This window comes from Piliocolobus tephrosceles, chromosome 5 (genome assembly GCF_002776525.5).
Source record: "Piliocolobus tephrosceles isolate RC106 chromosome 5, ASM277652v3, whole genome shotgun sequence".
NCBI classification, from domain to species: domain Eukaryota; kingdom Metazoa; phylum Chordata; class Mammalia; order Primates; family Cercopithecidae; genus Piliocolobus; species Piliocolobus tephrosceles.
Window position 1 is genome coordinate 47,851,769 of NC_045438.1, and position 22,015 is coordinate 47,873,783.

The following is a 22,015-nucleotide window of genomic DNA, read 5'->3' on the forward strand; positions in this document are numbered from 1 at the left end:
TATGCAGCCATTAAAATATACTGACAGTTAATGACATTAAGAAATGCTTGTTTTAATAGTGAAAGGCAGCAGGATACAGATTTCTTCATATAGTTGATCTCAACTATGTAAAGAAAAGTGGATTTTTTAAAAGTGACTGGTAGGAGATATGCAAAAATGTTGCTTCTGACTATGGGCATTAATAGTGACCTTTTTTCTGTTTCTTTATTCTTTATTGTCCAAATTTGCTATGAAAACACATAACTCAAAATAACTCAAAAACATATGTATAACGTAAAATACAGTAAGAGAATGTAACCTGATATGGCCCTCTGACTCTGTTAATTAAGAGGATGTGTATTTACATTCATTCTGTGCATTGAAGAAAAATACAAGCCTTAAAATACTTTCAGGAAGAAGGTGAAAAACATTATCCTGAGTTTAAGATGCCTTACACAAGAGTCAATACTGTGATTTCATCAGTATGACGTTGTAGAACAGGCAAAACTGATCTGTGCTTAAAAAGTGTCAGAGCAGTGGTTATCCTGGAAATGGGACAGGGATTGATTAGGAGGAAGCATGCATGTCCTTTTTGGGGTGAATGGTAATGTTCTTTATAACAGTTTGAGTTGCAGAGATGTATATATTATCAAAACCCAGTGAATATACCTTTAAAATTTCTGCATTTGTATGTAAGTTTTACATCAAAAGAAAATATACTGTTAACCAAAAAAGAAATGTTTGGGGAACATCTTGTTTTGTGAAAATGTACAAAGTCTCTTGCGGTTTTGTCTCCACTACCCACGGTCTTAGATAAGTGTTGCAGACAGAGATAGGTATAAATCCCGTGTACTCCAGTTGACACTTTATGCCTACCTCTGTGAGTAGTACATACTGCATTTTTGAATTGTTTTATCTAATGTGAGCTCCTGGGAAGCCGGAAGTATATCCCTGCCCTCTGGCACATTACGGGCATATGCCCAGTAGATATTTAATAAATGAATATTCACACCTCCACATGTAACAAGTTTTTCTCTACTCATGGAAGCTTTTAGCTCTGTATTTTTAAATATTACTTGATATCTAGAATTAACACAAAATAACAAAAGTTAATCTTCTAATGTCATTTCCAGTTCTGCATTCAAGGAGATTGCTTATAATTTTATCCAAATATAATAGCGATATGGCTTAAATATCTGTCAAAGTTGGTGTCCAGGTTGTGGATATCCACTTGCAAAGTGTTTCAGGAGAAAATAATAAATTGACTATATTAAAATTTACATAGAATTTATAGTAAAATTATTCAAAAATCTTCCCATTTTGTGTGTGATTTTAACCTCTCAATAAAATGTTGAAACTAGAATAACAGAATTATTTGGAAAGCTGGTTAGTTATATTTAGTATTTTTTACATAATAACGAAATTAAAAATAGTACTAGAAAAAAACTTTATGGGAGAGGCTAACTTAAATTTTTAAGAATATTTGAGGTTATATAAAATTACTTTTAGTAGAAATCCTAAGGAGGATCCAAAGCATGCACCTAGAAAATTCAGAAGGAAATTTTCTGCTGGTATATTTTTTGGCAGCAATGTATGTATAGATAGTGAATGAAAGCATATATATGGTAAATAAACATTCCTAATTGATGAAAATATGTTTGTAACATTTAGTGTACTTAGAGATGAATTTGTTACTTTTATCTTATAAATCACTGAAGTTATTACTCTTCTTTGCTTAGCCATATATATTGAGTTTAGTTTTTGAAATGAACTTAAAAGGTTGAGCTTATTACATTGGTACGTTGCATTCTATACTTTTATCCTATTTTTTTTTTTTTTTTATGGTTTTGTTTTAGTTACTTAGAATTTTGCCATAGAATTAGAATGAAGGAACATTGGGTTATTTGCAAGTGTAGTAATAGTTCATCTGTATAGTGTTCTACATTTTATAAAAAGTTTATATCTCACCTTGTTATTAACAACAAATAATAATATTTATTAAATCATACTATGTCCAGGTATTATGCTCAGTTCTTTGCTTATGTCATCTTACATAATCCTCACAACTGCCTGTCCTCATATTACAAATGAGGAAACTTGAAGTTTAGAGAAGCAAAGTGATTACTAAGGTTACACATGTGGTAGTTAGTTAAAGTGGATTTGAACCTAGGTTTGAGCTGATTCCAAACCCAGTCCTAACCACTATACTTACTCTTCCACATTTATTAAGGCTTGTTCACAAAATGTTTTTGGTGGGCCTAATTATGTATACATACTGGGATTAATAATTTTGTCTTGGTTACTACCATGGAGTTGCTTAGTGTCTAAGGACCTTGCTACTCAAAAGTGTGATCCACAGACCAACAGCATCAGCAGCTCCTGGAAGCTCCTTTGAAATGTCTCTTAAGCCCTAGTCCCAGAGGACAGAATCAAGGTGTTGATTTTAATGAGATCTCCATGTGACTGGTATGCACATTCAAGTTTGAGAAGCACAGGATTTAAAATAACTTGATCAAATCAGAGTAGTGATGTCTAGAGAGGTGGCGTCCATATCATATGATTCTAAAAGAGTTAACTTTAGACTGTACCAAATTTATTTTCTACATCTGACATCATGCACATTGTATAGATAATACTTATCAGTCAGGGTATATTGCTCCTATGATATTTGATGAAAATCTCTGGATTTTTCAGTGTTTAATATTGCCTTTTGGAGGACTGTTTTAGAGATAATATTTTCTAATTTTAAGGGTATTGGATTTCAAGCACAAGAACAACCATGTATGTGATATCAACTACATACAGATGTTATTTGGCCATTTTAATTTTGTATTGCATTTTCTCTTTTAACTGAAATTTTTTACGTCAGTGAAAATAGGGTGACAGTTTTATAAATTTAACCCGTTGTTGTTTGCTAAAGGATACTAATTAAGTTAATGAAGCTGAGAAGTGAAAACTTGATGTCCCTTCCAACCCCCATTCCTTCCCAGTCTGCCTAATGCCTCTTTCCTAACACTGGATTTGTCATTTTTTTAGATGTGGAAGTCATGTACTATGACTGGATTTCTCTTTGTTTACATGGCGCCCTTATGGACTAGCAGGGTCTGTGCTTTAAATATCTCCTAACAGTCCAAAATTTAACCTAATATATGCATTCCTGTATTAACAAACAAATGCTTTTTGAAAATTTCACATAGGAAGCACTTTTCTTTTACGCATGCACTACCACTAACATAATAGATATAGTTGAACAACCCCTAACTTTAAGTCACTTTCTAGATTAAGACAATAACTGATTTTGAGGATGGAAAGTGGATTCCAGTAAGTTTATACATTCACTCTTTTTCCAATGTTACAGAAAAATACCTGTGGTTTGCATCTTATGTAAATACCGTAGTTTTAGATTATGCATGATCTGACTCAGTTTTTGTTTTTCACTAAAATATACATAGAAGAGAGAACTTAAGGAGTGGTTGAGTCAGATACTGTATGATGTAATCAAATACTTAAATTTGATTGGATATAGGTTTGGCCTATAAGCTAGAAATTAACTTAAAAAGTAACGAACCCAGCCAGGCATGGTGACTCACTCCTGTAATCCCAGCATTTTGGGAGGCCGAAGTGGGTGGATCACTTGAGGTCAGGAGTTCGAGGCCAGCCCGGCCAACATGGTGAAACCCCGTCTCCATTAAGAATACAAAAATTAGCTGGCAGTGGTGGCTTGCACCTGGAATCCCAACTACTCAGGAGCTGAGGCGGGAGAATCCCTTGACCCTGAGAGGCGGAGGTTGCAGTGAGCCGAGATCACACCACTGCATTTCAGCCTGGGCAACAGAGTGAGAATTCACCTCAATTAAAAAAAAAAAAAAAAAAATGAACCCAATAGCTGTAAAGATGATGAGCTGGAAAGATTTTATATCACATACCCCAACATAGTCTTCGGCCTCTATTCTCCTTGTCTGCAACACCTTTCTTCTGAGAAGTTACTTTTTCTCACTCAGAAAAGCCTAACCCTTTCCTGTGAGCCTAAGAAATAATTATAAGTTACAATTTAAAAGGCTTCCTTAAAGTAAAAATTTTAAGTACAAAAATATATTACATCAAGTAAGTACAAATTTTTTAAAAGTTGGCCAGGCATGGTGGCTCACGCCTGCAATCTCAGCACTTTGGGAGGCCGAGGCAGGAGTTTGAGATCAGCCTGGGTAACAAAGTGAGACCCCGTCTCTACAAAAAAATCCTAAATAGCCAGGCACGGTGGTTACATTCCTGTAGTTCCAGCTACTTGGGAGGCTGAGGTGGGAGGATCACTTGAGCCCAGATGATTGAGGCTGCAGTGAGCTGTGATTGCACCACTACACTCAGTCTAAGCAATAGAATGAGAACCTGTCTCAAAAAAGTAGAAAATAAAAAGTTGAAAATAAGATTTACTTTCCACTCCTAATATTACTCATTTTTTAATTATCTCAATATCTAGTTTTAGTAATAAAAGTATTCACTTCTATCTTGAAAATCAGTTGATATTAGTATGAATCAAATATTCTTCAGAATTTTAAAATTATCTTTTATTTTTCAGCAAAGATGTCAAGGAAGTTAAGCTTACCTACTGACCTAAAGCCTGATTTAGGTAAGTAAAATAAATATTCAAAATAATTTAACTCCTCATAATGGGAAGACAGGGAAGTCAGAAGATTTATAATTACTATAAGATAGTCATTGGAAAGCAAATTTAAAATGACTAAGATGCTTAAGGTTTAAACATTCTTTGGAATAGTCTTTAGAATGCTATCTGTAAATTTAAAAAGACAATTATAATACAAATTCAAGCAAACCAAAAGAATATATTTTCTTAGCTCTCTCATGCTTTATGTCTAAACAGAACTTAGCATAAGATTGAATTTGTGCAATTTTAATTTGTATTAAAAGTGGTTATGTCCCATTTAACCACCTGAAAATCTACTTTGAACTCTATAAAATTATTTGTATGCTAATGAAATATTTAATATTTAAAATAGATTAACATTTTTCTGTATTACAGTGAATCATAGCAAGAGTCATCATTACTAACTTTTTGATTTTAATAAGTTGAGAAATATTTCTTCCACAGCACTTTCTGTGCAATTCATTTATTATGAAAGCAGAATGAATATATTCACAAATTTATTTTGTTTTATATCCAACCCACAAACAGCTCCTTGATATCGTGTAGGGACAGATGACATTTCAACAAAGATAAAAGTAAGATTTCATGTAATACATATAAAACATGGTATCTTTTTAAACTCATTTTTTATTTAAGAAATTTCTGTTGCCTTTAACTAAATAGGTGTGATTGTGTAAGGATGATTTCACCCACCTGTATCTTAGAGATAACTGGGTTTTCTCCCTTGCATTAGCCCACACCCCTCACCACCATTTGTTCTCTAGATTTCTTGACTATGTTTCTTAAGCATCATACAAACTTAGGTGTTGGTCCATTTAAACATACTAATTTTAGCATTTCCAAATCATTATCTTGCCTCAGTTATGCTGACAGAAAGCATGTGATTATGAGTGAGTAGGCATACAATATATTCCACTGTCATTTGTAGAAAGTTTCATTCATAGGAAAAACAACTTAGTAGAACCTTGTGATATCACTAGTATAAGGGAACAAGAGTTAATCATAGAATACAGGATAGTAGACATTTTGAGGTCATAGTTTTCTCCACTAAAAAACAGATATAATTTGAAACCAAATATATCTGAGGCATACAATGTGCATTTTTCCCCTATAGCAGAATCTAGAGTTTTCATCAGATTCTCAGAGGCCCAGGATTTCAATAGCATTAAATATTACTAGTTAAAGTGGCTTTGTGTATTTTAGTTTCTTAAAAATCTGGGTAAACACATGTAAACATACTTTTAAAATTATAAAAATACCATAGCCAATTATTTTTTAAAGCATACTCACATTTACAAATGATGTAAGTAATTTAATCAAAGTGTGTACTCCATGCTTTTATAGACTATTCAGTTTATGGTTTAACTAGCATGCCCATGTATGCCATAAGCCAATTATAACTTTGACTAATATATACCTGTAACATTCCTGTGTCCCTCAAGTCATTTTGTTGTTGAACTGTTATTTGGTGGAGATTCTTGCTGCTAATTATTTTACGTTGGTCAGGGAGGCGAGGGGGAGTAACTCCAACTATATTGATAGGTTCAAACTGCCAGGTGTTGGTAAAGCACTGAGGCCAATGAGCTGTTGTACAGCCCCAGAAGCTTCTGTGAATAGAACTCATTTTTGCTTATGGGGAAATTGTGCAGCACTGTACTTTCACTATAGCTTCACTATCCTGGATTCTGTAACCCAGAAGTCAGAATCCATGGGTGATTTTGTTACACTTCTGATTGTCACATTTCAAATGTCAGCCATAGGAGGCAAACATCAGAACCATTATATACTTTGATATGAATTAGTTTCTTACCCTGATTTTTACCTGAACAGATTCATCTCTTGGCATTATGTTTTGATTTGGGAATATAAAAGTTTGTTGAATAAGGCTCTCTGTGGGGAGGAGAAAGTGATATATACAAGTAGCATGTTGTAAGTTTGCAAATAGTAGCATGAAAACAGTGATTTCATGGCATGATTGTATCAGGTAGAGCTGGATGGAAGCATTCATGACAGATTTTGTCTGAGTTTAGATCAGCTAAAAAGATCAGATATTCAAGCACATTTCTGACATCTAAACTGGAACTTTAATTCTCAATAATAATCATAGTGTTCCAGCTGTGATCGTGGTGATACGGCTGTCTGGAGTTGCCTAAGAGAAAGTTTTAGACTTGGAGATAGACACAAATTCTGACTCTACCATATACTAGCTTGGTCATTCTGGGCCAGTCACTTAACCTCTCTGAGCCTCTATTTAACTATTTGTTCAATTGTGATGATAATACTTTTCAAGATGGTTATATAGATTCAATAAAATGATAAATGTAAAGTATTAGTGCCTGGCACATGGTAGGCCTTGCTTAGTGGTAGTTATTTTCACTTCTGTTCTTATTACTAGAGCTACTAAAATTAAACTTTTATTCCATTTATTTAGTTTGCCAAACTTGTATAAATGAGGCCACAGAGACCCATAATGTTTAACTTAAAAGGAGTAAGTGGAAGTTGTAATTCATGAATTGTTGAAAATTCTGACTTTTTTTCAAAAGTCTAGACAGATAATAAAATAAGCAACCTATCTCTGTCAGTTTCAAACTTGACTCTTACTCAGTCGATTTTTCCGTTTTGATCTAACTTTAGAAGTTGCTTTGGTAATCTTAATTTTTATAGATAAATCATGTAATAAAAATGTAATTTTAGATTGTGGTATAGGTTGTTGTGAATCACCTGTTGTAATTTTAATAGTTATCAGTAAGAGTTTTTCTACAGGTTAATTTACAGTGGAATCTCTATTATCAACTTTTCTCATATCATTGTTTTCTATTACTGTCACTACATCGCAGCTGAAAATGTTCATTTGCCTTGTATATGTATCCTTTACAAGTACCAAATTAAGTGTATTTATCATAAAATTTTAAAAATGTATTTTGCTAAAATAACTTTGGAAACTATAAAGAGTTAATAAATATTTGTAATCAGTATCATATTACAGACTTTCTGTATTGAGGTGTTGATTACGGAAAGTTATTTTATTTATAGTAAGTAGTTCTTTTCTACCCTATCATAATTTGTAAATAATGGGAATCCAATCTCAAGCAAAAGAAAGATATTTTTAGAGACTACAGTTTAAAAAAAGATCCATAGTATTATCATAATTAATAACATTGTTTTCAGAGGCTACCTATAATCATAATTATGTTGCATATAGTTATTTTAAGGGGATATTTTTAATCTATGAATCTAAATTTGATTGCAAAAAACTTTTTGTAGGGTATAACTAGGATTTGGCTATACCTTTTTAATTTAGTAAAGTACAACTTAGAAGACTTTAACATGTTTTATCGTTTTCACATTTTGAAGAGTCCTTTCTTTCACAATAGCATTGAAAGCATGTGATTTAAGGAGCTATTAGATGTAAGTAGTAGAAACTACTGGGAATTTTAATAAATCCTAATGGTATAGCAGAAGCATTGGTTTAGACATTCTTAACTATAAATCTGCCTTCAGCAAGTGTTTACTGAATTCCTTTCACGTGCAAGACACTGTGCTAAATTCCACAGGGTATCAAAACGACACAGTCCTTGCTTACAAGATACTTCCAGTCACTTTAGAGTGAGGCATGAGAAAAGTCAGAAGTAACTACAGAACAAATGTACTCTAAGTGTCATGGGAGAGATACATGGCTATAGGTATTCAAGAGGGAGAGAAACTATATAGGTTGTGGGAATCAGGGGAAATTTCAGGAAGATGACAGTAACTGAGGTGGAAAATAAGCAGAATCTTGATAGGTAGGAGAAAAGGCACCTATCAGAATACCTCAAGCAAAAACCTAAAAGTAGGTAAGTGCAGGTTATGTTTGGAGAAAATTGAGTGGCTCTGTTTATTTCCCACAATGAACTGAAATAGGGTAGCATTGGGAGATAAGGCTGGGAGGGTAGATTAAAGATGTTTTGTGAAGAGTCTTAAAAACTTGAGTAAGATTACAAATATGATTAAATAAAGAGGAACTACTAAGGATTTCTTAGATTGAGGCCACAGAATTATAACTATGCCTTATAAAATTTAGTTGGGTTGTGTTAGTAGTGAGATGCTATGGGTGAAGAGATCAGTTGGGAATTGTCTAAGTAAATGGTGATGAGAGCCCGAACTTAGGGTAATGGAAGTAGATTGCCAATGGAAAGAAGGAAACAAAAATGTCCAATAAAATACCTTAGGGCTTGGCATCCCATCAGATGTATGGGTCAAATGAAAGGGAGAAACCCAAACTATGGCTCATCTTAAGTGTTTCTCCCTATGAGAACAGGAGTGTCATTAATATAAATAGTGCCATTGGAAGAATTTACTGGTTTGGGGAAATTTATATGCTTTGGTTTTGCATAGTGAGACATAACTGGAAAAATGTTCAAGAAGTATTTGGAAATGATGTTCCAAGAGAAAAAGGAAAAGGCTAGGGCTTGAGACATGCTTGGGATTAGCAACAAGGGAAGGTAGCTGAAGATGAGAGAAGTTTTATTAGTATAATTTTTAAAATGTCCCTGTCATTACAGACAGAGCTGGGTAAGGGAATTTGCTTGGTATCAAGTGTGAGCCAGATGGCAGTTACACATTTTGGTGAAAACGCCTTAAGTGAATGTGGATTGTAGTTAAAATGGCATTGAAGAAAAATGGGAAAAAAAGCTAAACTTTTGTTGATTAAAATCAAAGATCCATCATACAGTAAATTAGATCTGAAAAAAAATAAAAGATCCATCATACAGTAAATTAGAAAATCAAATCAGAGTACTTCTAAATGCGTTTTTTAAAGGTAGAAAATGGAAAAGACCCACACTTGTTGCGCTCTACCAGTCATGGATTGTATTACCAAAGGAAGACAAAGTACCATGAGAAAGAAGGTGCCAAGGGCTAAGCAGCCAGGACCCGGAGGATTGCATATTCACATATTCATCAGGAGGCACCCGGTTTGGTTCTGAGGAGCGTGGAGTTGTTTGTTTATATATTTAAGAAAAAAGGAAAATTTATTAGTATATAAGTAAATTTTGTTTTCAATTATACTTGACCTTCAAACAATGTGGATTGGGCATCAACTCCTCTGCATATAACTTTTTGAGTCTCCAAAAACTTAACTTCTAAAACCCTACTGTTGACTGGAAGCCTTACCAGTAACATAAACAGTAGATTAACATATATTTTGTATGTTAGATGTGTTACATACTGTATTCATATAATAAAGTAGGCTACAGAAAAGAATGTTATTAAGAAAATCATAAGGAGGAGAAAATGTATTTACTATTCCTTAAGTGGAAGTGGATCATCACAAAGGTTATGTTTCCATAGAGTAGACTGAAGAATAAGAGAAAGAGTGAGGGGTTGATCTTGCTGTCTCAGGGGTAGCAGAGGTAGAGGTAAATCCCTGTGTAAGTGGACTTGAGCAGTTCAAACCCATGTTCAAGGATCAACTAAAATGAAGTTAAAATTAAATATGCTGTAGATTTTGTCTTCTTGCAGATTAACTATTTGACCAAATTTATATTTAAAAAAAAAGCACAAACAACTTATTTTATATCTTGAGCAATCTCACAACATTTTTAACCATTTCAGATGTAAAGGATAACTCCTTTAGCCGATCACGGAGTTCAAGTGTAACAAGCATTGACAAAGAATCCCGAGAAGCGATCTCCGCTCTTCATTTCTGTGAAACATTTACTCGAAAGACGGACTCTTCCCCTTCCCCTTGTCTATGGGTTGGAACAACGCTAGGAACAGTGCTTGTCATTGCACTGAACCTTCCCCCAGGGGGAGAACAAAGACTTCTTCAGCCAGTAATTGTGTCTCCAAGTGGTATGTATTGCTGCTGCACTTAGAGTTACATTACAGGTGTGGTTTACTATGATAGAAGCCTTTGTTTTTCATTCTTGAATTGATCTAAGAATTATAAAATGTAAAGTAGGCCGGGCGCGGTGGCTCAAGCCTGTAATCCCAGCACTTTGGGAGGCCGAGACGGGCGGATCACGAGGTCGGGAGATCGAGACCATCCTGGCTAACATGGTGAAACCCCGTCTCTACTAAAAAATACAAAAAACTAGCCGGGCGCGGTGGCGGGCGCCTGTAGTCCCAGCTACTCGGGAGGCTGAGGCAGGAGAATGGTGTAAACCCGGGAGGCGGAGCTTGCAGTGAGCTGAGATCTGGCCACTGCACTCCAGCCTGGGCGACAGAGCGAGACTCCGTCTCAAAAAAAAAAATGTAAAGTAAATCAGTGATGGCCTTATGTTTTAATGAAAGAATACATAGAACAATATTTCAGAATGTTGTTTGTTTATACAGCCATTCAAGTTTTACCATTTTTTTAAACTTTAGGGTCATGTGTAAAATAATTACTATGGAAGAAAATTTTTTTTAAAGGTTACAGTAATGCATTCCTAATACCTCAAGCAAATACCACAAGCAAAAGAATGCTGTAAATTTAGGAGAAAAACAGAAAAGTACATTTTTAAACATTCTACACATGGTTATTTTTCATCTCCAAGTGTGAAACCTGAGATTATTTTTCTACTTTGAAGTGTTAGGAAAAGGTGACTTGAAAGCAAATTTTTAAAAATAGTACTAGACTTCATATATTGAAAATGAGATTGAATTTTGTCAAATGTTGTGGAGTCTGTTAGGTCAGGAGATAACTGAGAATTCTGATTTCTGTTACTACTCATTTATGCTCATCCAGATGGAAACAACCATGATTTTGTAATAAATCTGTCTTGGTGCTGACTTTTACAGTTTTTGGAATTTAGAAGTTAAACTGCATTTATGATTATATTTCTGAGCCATCTTTACATGAATCAGTTTGATTTATTCGTTTTGCTCTATAGATGCTTGAGTATATACTGCACATCAAGTTGTTAGATTAAAGAAGACAAGTTACGTAATGATATTCTTACTAATCTCAGTTCTTATTAGTAAACAAATATGCGTATAGGAATAAAATAAACTGGAAAGTTGAAAAAAGGTTAACGGGAGTTATCACTGTAAGTAGGATTTGGGGTCATTTTTATTTTCACTTTTTTACTGATTTGTAGTTTCTAAATTTTCTACAGCAAACATACACCAATTTGTAATAAGAAGAAAATGTTTCCAATAAATGAAAATGAGTGAGCGGGATTATAGATAATTTACTGTTAACTACACAAAAAGTATTTAATATACTTTCCAACTTACAATAAATCAAATTAGCTATAAAGTGAATTCAAAAATAACTTTCATATGTAAGAAGGCAACTTAGTTTCTTCTCGATGATGGAATCTTTGAGGTTTGTTTTTTATAAGATGCCTATTTAAAAATGTATCAGTGACACTGATGTCATCTGTATTGGAGCTGTGAGAAGAGAGAGATGTTTTCAAGCTGATGGATTTCTGTGCTTAAGAGCCTAAAGTGGTCTACTTTGGCTGTTATTTTTTCTTTTCTTCAAGAGGAAGAGTCAACAGTTAACCACTACTCTACTGGGAAACATGCTAAAGTCCCATCAACTATAGGATAAGCATACATTTAACGGTATTTTAGGCCAGGTTTGAAAAAAAAATCTGCATACTAGAACAATATATGTGCTATAAACAGTTCCCAAATTAGAATGGATAATTCAGCTGACCTCATCAAATCTTTAGAGGCTGAAGGACTCTTTGGGTGGACCAGAATAAAAAATAAGAGATCTTGAAAGAAAAACTAGCTTTAAATATGTTTTGAGATAAATAATAATCAGAACTATAAGATTATAACTGTCTTGTGTTTCGAAGTTTTCTACCAAGCTGCTTAAAATAATCAAATTATCTGCTCGCCAAACTTAGATGTAAAGTAGGGTTACTAGATTTAGCAAATAAAAATTATAGGATGCCCAGTCAAATTTTAATTTATATAACAAATACTTTAATATAAGTGTGTCGCATTTAGAATTGGACAGACATATGACATTTGGGACATATTTATACTAAGAAGTATTCATTGTTTATCTGAAATTCAAATTGAAATATGTGCTCCATTGTATTCTATATCCTTACTATTGATAAATCGTAAATGCAAAGAGGAAAGGAAAGAATATTTTTTCTTCTGAAAGGTTTTGAGAGAACATCAGGAACTCTTTAGCTTAGAAATAAAAGAAAATAATATATGGAAAAAATACTGCAAGCTATAAAACCTTATATAAATTTAAAACAAAATATGAAAAATCTTTAAGAACTGAATGCTAACTCAGTAATCTACCCTCCCTTCCATTCTATTAATGTTATCACTTAGTTTACTCAGAAGTGAGCATAAAGCATATTTGTACATTATCAAGGATATAGGGGGAAAGGGTACCATTAATAGAAGCAAGTCAAAAAATGTAGCCCCTACATTAAGATGATAAACTGACCAAAATAATGCCTTAAGTATATCTGACAGTTGTTATAAATCATTTAAGAGGAATTATTATTTTAGAGGTAATGGTTAGAAATGTGTAGATTTTTTTTTCATTGGTCATCTAGATCAGTACTGTTTATTAGAAAAGCATTGCAAAGCCACATAATTTTAAATGTTCTAGCAGTCACATTAAAAAAGTAAAAACCAGGTGAAATTAATTTTAATAGCATTTTATTTAGCCCACTGTGTCCCAAATATTATCATTTTAGCCTGTAAATATTAAAAGTGATTGAGGTATTTTACATTGAACTTTTTGGAGTGCTAAAGTCTTCAGATGGGGCACGTGCTTGACTCTCACCATGCACTGCAGTTGTTCGCACACTTTGGACAAGGTGCATTCCCAGTGCTCTGCAGCCATATGTGGCCCCACGCTGACTGCTCCGGGTGCTGTCCACTTGCTGTCTTGCTGACTGGTAGTGCACTTGCTGGGTATAAGAGAAAACAGTTCCAAATACTCCAGCATGTCGTTTGTTTATTCATTTAAAGATCAGATATGTGTTTGCCAAATTTATCATACGTAATTAAATTGTGAGTGATCGTTAGTGGCATTTATCTATTTGGAGCATGTAAGTTGACATCTTTTTCCAGACTCATAAACATCATGCTTAAAGTCTGAATCCTGTCAATGAGCCAGTGTTCAGTTCAATATGCATTCAGCATATATTTGAGTATCTACTATGTATGTCAAAGTTAGAATAAATGTGTTTACTCTGTTGATTAAAATATTTCAGTTATTTACTAGACTTCTGTATTTTAGGTACTATATTGAGGTTAAAAGGTGCAATCTTGAGAATGGCATTTCTGGATACCACAGGCTGCTTAATACCACCTGCATATGAACCCTGGAGAGAACACAATGTTCCTGAAGAAAAAGATGAAAAGGAGAAACTGAAAAAACGGCGGCCTGTCTCAGTATCCCCCTCCTCTTCTCAGGAAATTAGTGAAAACCAGTATGCAGTGATATGTTCTGAAAAGCAAGCAAAAGTAATCTCACTGCCAACCCAGAACTGTGCTTATAAGCAAAATATTACAGAGACCTCATTTGTGCTTCGTGGAGATATTGTAGCATTGAGTAACAGTATCTGCCTTGCTTGTTTCTGTGCCAATGGACATATAATGACTTTTAGGTAAGAGTTAGCTATTTTTTTAAATGCAGATATAGCATTTCCTCCCTCAAACTATACTACAGAATTATTTAAAAGAAGTGCTTTTTTCGTGTGTGTAGTCTTATGCTCTGAGAATTTATTTTTATTCTGTTAATAGTGAGCAAGTATATGAGGATTATAAGCCATTTTTAATCTCCCACTCAAGTATACAAACTAAATCATAAGGTTTATGAAGTCTGTGCCATTTTTAACAATGATAGTGTGTTCAAGACTAAAATCTACCTTATTATTAACAAGTTTTTAATTTTTTTTCTCAAGTTTGCCAAGTTTAAGACCTCTATTGGATGTGTATTACTTGCCCCTTACCAATATGCGGATAGCCAGAACGTTCTGCTTTACCAACAATGGACAAGCATTATACCTTGTTTCACCTACAGAAATCCAGAGACTTACTTATAGTCAAGAGACCTGTGAAAATCTTCAGGTAATTAATAAAAAATATTACTATAATTTCTTCAGAGGTAAAGTATTCTCTGAGGGCCCGTATACTGTCTGCCCCTCATTCTCATGGAAGTATACAAGTGAGCCTGCTTGAGAAAATCCAGACTGTTGAATTAGACTTTCAGAGCACATGCTTTGAGACTCCCATGATTAAAAGTATCTTCTTCAGACATCTGCTATAAGCAGCTTCATCTTACTACTCCATATCTGTCTTTCCAGTGATGGCAGAGAAATATGAACTGCTGCATACATTTTATACCTACTCTCTACATAGAATAAATATCTATTATACACACACACAGCCCTTTTTAAAGGAGTGTGTTAATGTGAAAATAAATGAGTCTATTTTAGGGCAAATTTTGTAATCTCATCTCCTATACTCTCTATTCACAAGGATATTTACACAGAAGAAAAAATTGTTATTTGGTAGTTTTCTTCTAGTATTTTGGTTGATCTGTTTTTGAGAGACTATATACAAATTCTTTATATACAGAATTGTGTCCTTTTTAAAGTATTTGAGTGCTGTATGTGCTTCTGTGTATATTCGAAATGATCAATTTAGCTTTACCTTCTAAAGTAAAAGTGCTCTGGAAATATTGATTGATATTTAATATGTAGAGGAAAGTACTATCTAGAGGAACTTTATAATGAAAGTTTTTGCAGTTAGCCCTATTTTACACATTTGCAAATTTGAATTTGTGGCTTATTATTTTTAGAACGTGGACTTTGGATTCAAGAAGGCTGAATTCAAGTCCATCATGCTAACTATACAATTATGTAACCATAGAAAAGTTTCTTAATGATTCTAAGCATCATCTTTAAAATTAGCATAGAAGTGGCATCTGCGGGGATATTACAGGGATTAAAGGAGGCAGTGCATGTACTGTGCTTAGCATAGTGCCCTGGTACAGACGGTGTTTAATAATGTCAGGTGTTGTCCTCATTGTGTTATTATTTCAGTAAGCTACACTGTACTGGAAACCTAGTCCTGAGTAATATTGTAAACTTTGAGAGTAAAACAAAATTATATATCTGACATTTTAGATTTAAATTCCCATTTATGTTTGAGTGAAAGTTATTTTTCAAAGATTCCTAAGTTTCTGAAGTAAAATTTTGTTTTCTGTTGGAAGGATAAACCTTAAAATTTTCCTTTTAGCATTTCCTTTCACTAGCAAAATGTTATGTTAAGAAATAATATGGACAATTGAATATTAATTCATTGCCATCTGAAATGTGGTCCTAATTCAAGTACTCAAAAATCTAAACTTCATCACTTTTCTGGGATCAATTTATTCTATCCTTTAGTTGGTGTTTTCTTTAATTATTCTTAAATTATTCTTAAATTAATAGCAGCCATAGTTTACTTATTTATGTTTAAATGAAATAGTCTTTTAGTAGTAAACTGTATTTTAAATTATCTGCTGTGTGCCTTCACGATACAGTGATAAACAAAAAATGGACTATCTTAAAGGAATTTGTGATAAAATGTTTTCTTTGGGCAGTATTGACATGTTGTTTGCCTCTGTATTTTTAGTAGCCAGAAATAATGCCTTGGTAAAAACCTATTGCAGACTACGATGAACTTGATAAACACTATACCTTGGTTCCCTGAGTACCCTTTTACATTGTGCATTCCTTTAACTTTAGCCAAAAATAAAGAAGATGGCTATAAACATTTATGGAGTTTCCAGCCAAGATGGAATAATAGGAACCAGATTAACCCTCCTTCCTGAAACAACTTAAAAAAAGCAGACAGAACTCATGAAACAATGGTTTTCAAATTACTGGCCATCAGGCAATGAAGGAAAGTAATTTCTGACATAGGAAACAAAGAAGGTGTCCCAGCTTTAATGCTTTAATAGAGTTTTCAGAGCATGGCACAGGGCGAAGGTACTGAGTTAAAGCCTGGCAGACTTCCCAAGTTGAAGAGTCAGGAACAAGAGTTCGGGGACACCAGGTAAATTCGAGAGAAAAGAGCTACAAAGACAAAGAACCCTGGAGATGTGCAGAGTCCCCGAGTATACCATACGTGCTATTCAGCACGTACATGTGACTAAGCTTTCAGAGCAGAAAAAGAACCATCTGAAAGGAATAGAGGATTTGTAGAAACCGTTCCAGGAACGTGCTTGTTCCCAAAAACCAGACTGGAGAAACCCATAATTTGTGTGGATATTAGTTTCCTGAGGCCACAAACTTGGTGGCTAAAACCAGTAGAAAATTACTTGCTCATGCTTGTAGAAGCCAGAAGTCCAAAATCAGTTTTACTGAGGCAAAATTAATGTGCTAGCAGGGTCTTACTCCCTCCAGAGGCTCTAGAAGATAATTTTTATTGCCCCTTCTCGTTTCTAGGAGCTGCTGGTATTCCTTGACATTGGGCCACATCACTGGAATCTCTGCCTTTATGGCTGCATTACCTCGTCTTCTGTGTTTCAAATCTTTCTCTACCTCTGTCTCTTAAAAAGACACTTGTAATTGGATTATAACCCATTCAGTAGTCCAGAATAATTTCCCCAGAGCAAGATACTTAATCACATCTGCATAGACTCCTTTTCCTTGCCAGGTAATATTTGTCAGTCCAGAAATTAGGACCTTATATCCTTGGATGGTCCATTTTCAGCCACTACTCCAGACATGCCTAACAAATCGCAAAAGCTACACTCAAAAGGATGAAAATGTTTTCTGTCAGAATGAAATTCAAGAAAACTTAAAGGAAGTAAAAACTGTTTAGCACACAATGAGGTAAAAATCGCAATGTCTGGTATCCAGTGAGTTACCAGGCATGCAAAGAGACAGAAAACCATGACCCATCACAAGGAGAACAATCAACAGAAACCAAACCAGAACTGACATGCATACCAGAATTGGCACACAGAAGATTAAAACAGTTATAACTGTGTTCCATATGTTCAAAAAGTTAGAAACATGAAAGATACAAAAATAAAATCAAACTTCTAAAGTTGAGAAACTATAGTGTTTGAGGTGAAAAATATGCTAAATGGCATTAACAGCACATTTCACATTACAGAAGAAAAGATAGTGAACTTGAAAGCATAGTGACAGAAAAAAATAACAGTGTTTGAACTTGGCAAACTTACAGCACTAAAACACCTATGTTAGGAAAGAAGAAGGTCTCAATGCAATGATGTCAACTTTCACTTTAAAAAACTGAGAAAAGCAAATTAAACACAAAGTAAATACAAGAAAAAATAAACATCCAAGTGGAAAACAAAGAAACAATAGAAAAATATCAATGAAACCAAAAACATCAATGAAACCAAAACTAATAAAATTAATCTCAAGCCATAGGAAGAAAGAAGTTACGAATTATTAATATCAGTAATAAGAGAAGTCTCATTACTATATATTCTGTAGATATAAAATGGATAAAAAGGAAATATTATGAACAAGTTTATGCCAAAAATATTCAAAACCTTAGATGAAATGGACAAATTTCTTCAAAGACAAATTACCAAGCCTCACTGAAGAAAAAATAGATAACCTAAATAGTCCTGTATCTATTAAAGAAATTGAAATTGAGGTTAGAAACCTTGGACTAAGAAACTTCCAGGCCTAGATGGCTTCAGTGATGAGCTCTATCAACATTTCAGGAAGAAATAATACCAGTTCACAAACTTTTTCAAAAACGGAATTAGGATTGCTTCCCAGCTTATTCTATGAAGGAAGCATTAACCTGATACCAAAATTAGACCAAGTCATTATAAGAAAAGAAAACTACAGGCCGGGCACAGTGGTTCAAGCCTGTAATCCTAGCACTTTGTGAGGCCGAGACGGGCGGATCACGAGATCAGGAGATCGAGACTATCCTGGCTAACATGGTGAAACCCCGTCTCTACTAAAAAATACAAAAAACTAGCTGGGCGAGGTGGTGGGCACCTATAGCCCCAGCTACTCGGGAGGCTGAGGCAGGAGAATGGTGTGAACCTGGGAGGCGGAGCTTGCAGTGAGCTGAAATCCGGCCACTGCACTCCAGCCTTGGGGACAGAGCGAGACTCTGTCTCAAAAAGAAAAGAAAAGAAAAGAAAAGAAAACTACATATAAATCAATATCTCTCACAAATATAAAAGCAAAATTTGTAAAAAAAAGTTTTGCAAATTGAATTTAGCAATATGTCGAAGGGATAATACATTATGACCAGGTATGACCAGGGAAGTAGGATTGACCTAACATTTGAAAATCAGTCACTGTGATCCATCTTATTAAAAAGCTTAAAAAAAGAAAAAGAGCAGTAGGCAAAATCTAACAAATATTCCTGATTTTTAAAAATCTCTACAAACAAGGAATAGAAGAAAACTTAAAGAACATGTAAGAAAAACCCACATCTCAAATAATATTAGTGATGAAATACCTAATTCTTTCTTCCTGAAATCAGCAATTACAGAAGAATGTTCACTCTCACCACTTACATTCAGTATTGTAATTAAGGTTTTAACCAGTGCACTCAGGCAAGGAAAAGAAAAGGAAAGGGACTGTCTTTATTCACAATGACATGATCATCAGTATAGGAAATCTAATAAAATCTACCATAAAGGTTACTAGAATTAATCAGTATGTTTAGCAAGGGTGTAGGATATGAGATAAATATATAAAAATAATTTTATTTCTATATGTTAGTAGTGAACATTTGGAAATTGATATTTTAAAAACCATACCATCTATAATAGCAAAAATATGAAATACTTTGGGATAAATCTAATAGAAAATGAAAGATCTCTACACTGAAAAACTATAAAATATTAATAAAAGAAATGTTTAAAAATTTAAAACTTTTTTTAGAAATTTTTGTAGGAATTGACAAGTTTATCCTAAAATTCATACATAAATGCAAGTGAACTAAAATACACCAAACAGCTCTGAAAAAAATGGAAGCTCTAACACAACTTTATTTCAATAATTATTGTAAAGCTGCAGTAATCAGTAGAGAATGGTATTTTTGGCATCAAGATGAATGAATCAGAATAGAATATCCAGAAATAGACACATTCATGGACAACTGATTTTTTTAAGGAAGGCACAAGGCAATGCAGTGGAGAAAGAATTGCCCTTTCAACAAGTAATGCTGGAACTATTGGATATTAAAATGCAAAAAATATGAGCTTTGATCCACTCTTCACACCATAAACCAAAATTTATTGAAAATGTATTATGGACCTACATGGAAACCCCAAAATTACAAGACTTCTAGAAAGAGATGTAAGAAAACATATCTTATTTTAGGAAAAGATTTCTTAGCTATGACACCAAAACCACCATCCATAAAAGAACAAATTGATAACTTCAACAAAACTTAACCTTTCTGCTCTTCAAAAGACACTTTTGAAAATGAAAAAACAGCTTATAGATGGGAAGAAAATCTGGGCAAAACATGTATCTAATAAAGGACTTGTCTTTAAAATATATGAATGACCCTTAAAACTCACCAGAAGGATGAGAAACAACCCAATAAAAACAGAGCCAGAATATTCAAAAAGAAAGCTCACCATGAAAAGATGCTCAACATTATTTATCATTAGAGAACCGCACATTAAAACCACAGTGAGATACCATTAAACACCTATGAGAGTGGTTGAAATTGAAAAGAATACCATGCCAAGTTTTGGCAAGGATATAGACGATCTAGAACTCCATACAATGCTGATGGGAACGTAAAAAAGTGTAACCACTTTGCAAAACAGTTTAGGAGTTTTTTTAAAAAGTTAACATTCATGAGCCAAGGACCCAGCCATTTTACTCATTTTTTTTATTGTTATTAAAAGGAAATGTATATTCATAACCGCTTTATTTGTAATAGCCAAAAGCTGGAAACCACCCAAATGTCCTCAACAGATGAATGGAAAAACAAATTGCAGTTTTATCATACAGTAGAATTCTGGTCAGTAATACAAAGGAGTGAACGATACAATCAGCAGCATCAATGAATCTCAGAATAATTATGCTTAATGAAAGGAGCCAAGAAAAAGAGTACATGTTGTTCTATTTATATAAAAACTCAAGAAAATACAAATTATAGTGATAGAAAGCAGATCAGCAGTAACTTGGATATGGGGGGTAAAGAAGGAATTAGAGAAGGTCTTACAAAGGAGCAGAAGAAAACCTGGGAGTGATGGATATATTCACAGTGTTGATTGTGGTGGTGGTTTCATGCATATATGCATATGTCAAAACTTACCAAATTGTACACGTCCAATATCTGCCAGTTTTTGTATGTCAATTATACTTCAGTAAAGCTGTTTAAAAGATTATGGATTCAGGACTTTTAATTGTCTTTGATGGGCAATTAGTCAATGGTATGTTTATAGATTGAAATACTTAAATTTCTTTTTACAGCATTATTTTTAACTATACCATAGTGAAAAACACAAAGATAATTTACAATAAACTATTTTTTTCAAATGGACTATTTATATTCATTTGTGAACCCTAACCAAGATTTACTGTAATCATAGAGTTGGAACATACCAATTAATTCAGTTTAAAGCAACTAAGTAAGTAACTTTAGTAGGCACCTCAGGATTATAATTTATTAACAAAACCCCAAGCAATCACTGTAAACAACTGATGTCAGTTGAACTGCTTAGCTTCTCATATATATTGTGTAGGTTCAGTATGAAGTTTATTGCTGTGTGATTATCCTGGAGATATTTATTTTTTCAGACTCAATACTCTTACAATATAAAGTTTTCTTAAAATGATTAAAATCGGTGATTATTTGATGCACTATACAGGACTTTGTAGTGGCATCCAATGTGTGGATAACCAAAGCCCATACAAACCCATTCATGAAATTAGTCCTAAATTATACCATTCTAACCTTGTTAGCTCCCATGCAAAACAAATGATATGCAAGAGTCTAAAATCGGACAAGTATATTTATTTCTGAATATTTATATTTTAGAAGAGTAATTAAGTCCAATGTCTTGTTTCAGAAATACTGTCTACTATGAATAGATGTAACAAGATCACAGAAATTACAAATCTGTTTTAGATTTCACCAACATTTACTAGCATTAACATGAATCATTCTAAATAGTAGATTTACTTATAATCAAAATCCTTATTTAAATAGAAGTGAAAAAATACTTATACATATTATTTTATGTACTTCCCAAAACCTTTATACTAAGACTGCAGATAATCTAGACTCTAAGAAACATTGAATTTTCAACTCCCTTTAAAGATGTCTGTTCATAATATTAACCTGTGGATAAATGACTTGTGTATTTTCTAATTGGTTTCATCTCTATGTGATAGATCTTTCTACTTCTGTACATATATTATTGATGTCTACTCCTGGCACTTTATATGCTCATTATCTTTA

General features: G+C 33.6%; 1 protein-coding gene across 3 annotated transcripts in view; it reads left to right on the forward strand.

The window, feature by feature from the left end:
- STXBP5 (syntaxin binding protein 5) overlaps window positions 1-22,015 on the forward strand; it is a 207,534-nt gene that overhangs the window by 166,295 nt on the left and 19,224 nt on the right. For all 3 annotated transcript variants that reach the window (XM_023188408.2, XM_023188409.2, XM_023188410.2), the window contains 4 exons: window positions 4,553-4,603; window positions 10,232-10,471; window positions 13,830-14,199; window positions 14,497-14,662. In XM_023188408.2, the coding sequence (XP_023044176.1) occupies window positions 4,553-4,603; window positions 10,232-10,471; window positions 13,830-14,199; window positions 14,497-14,662 (827 nt within the window). The remainder of the gene's footprint in view (window positions 1-4,552; window positions 4,604-10,231; window positions 10,472-13,829; window positions 14,200-14,496; window positions 14,663-22,015) is intronic.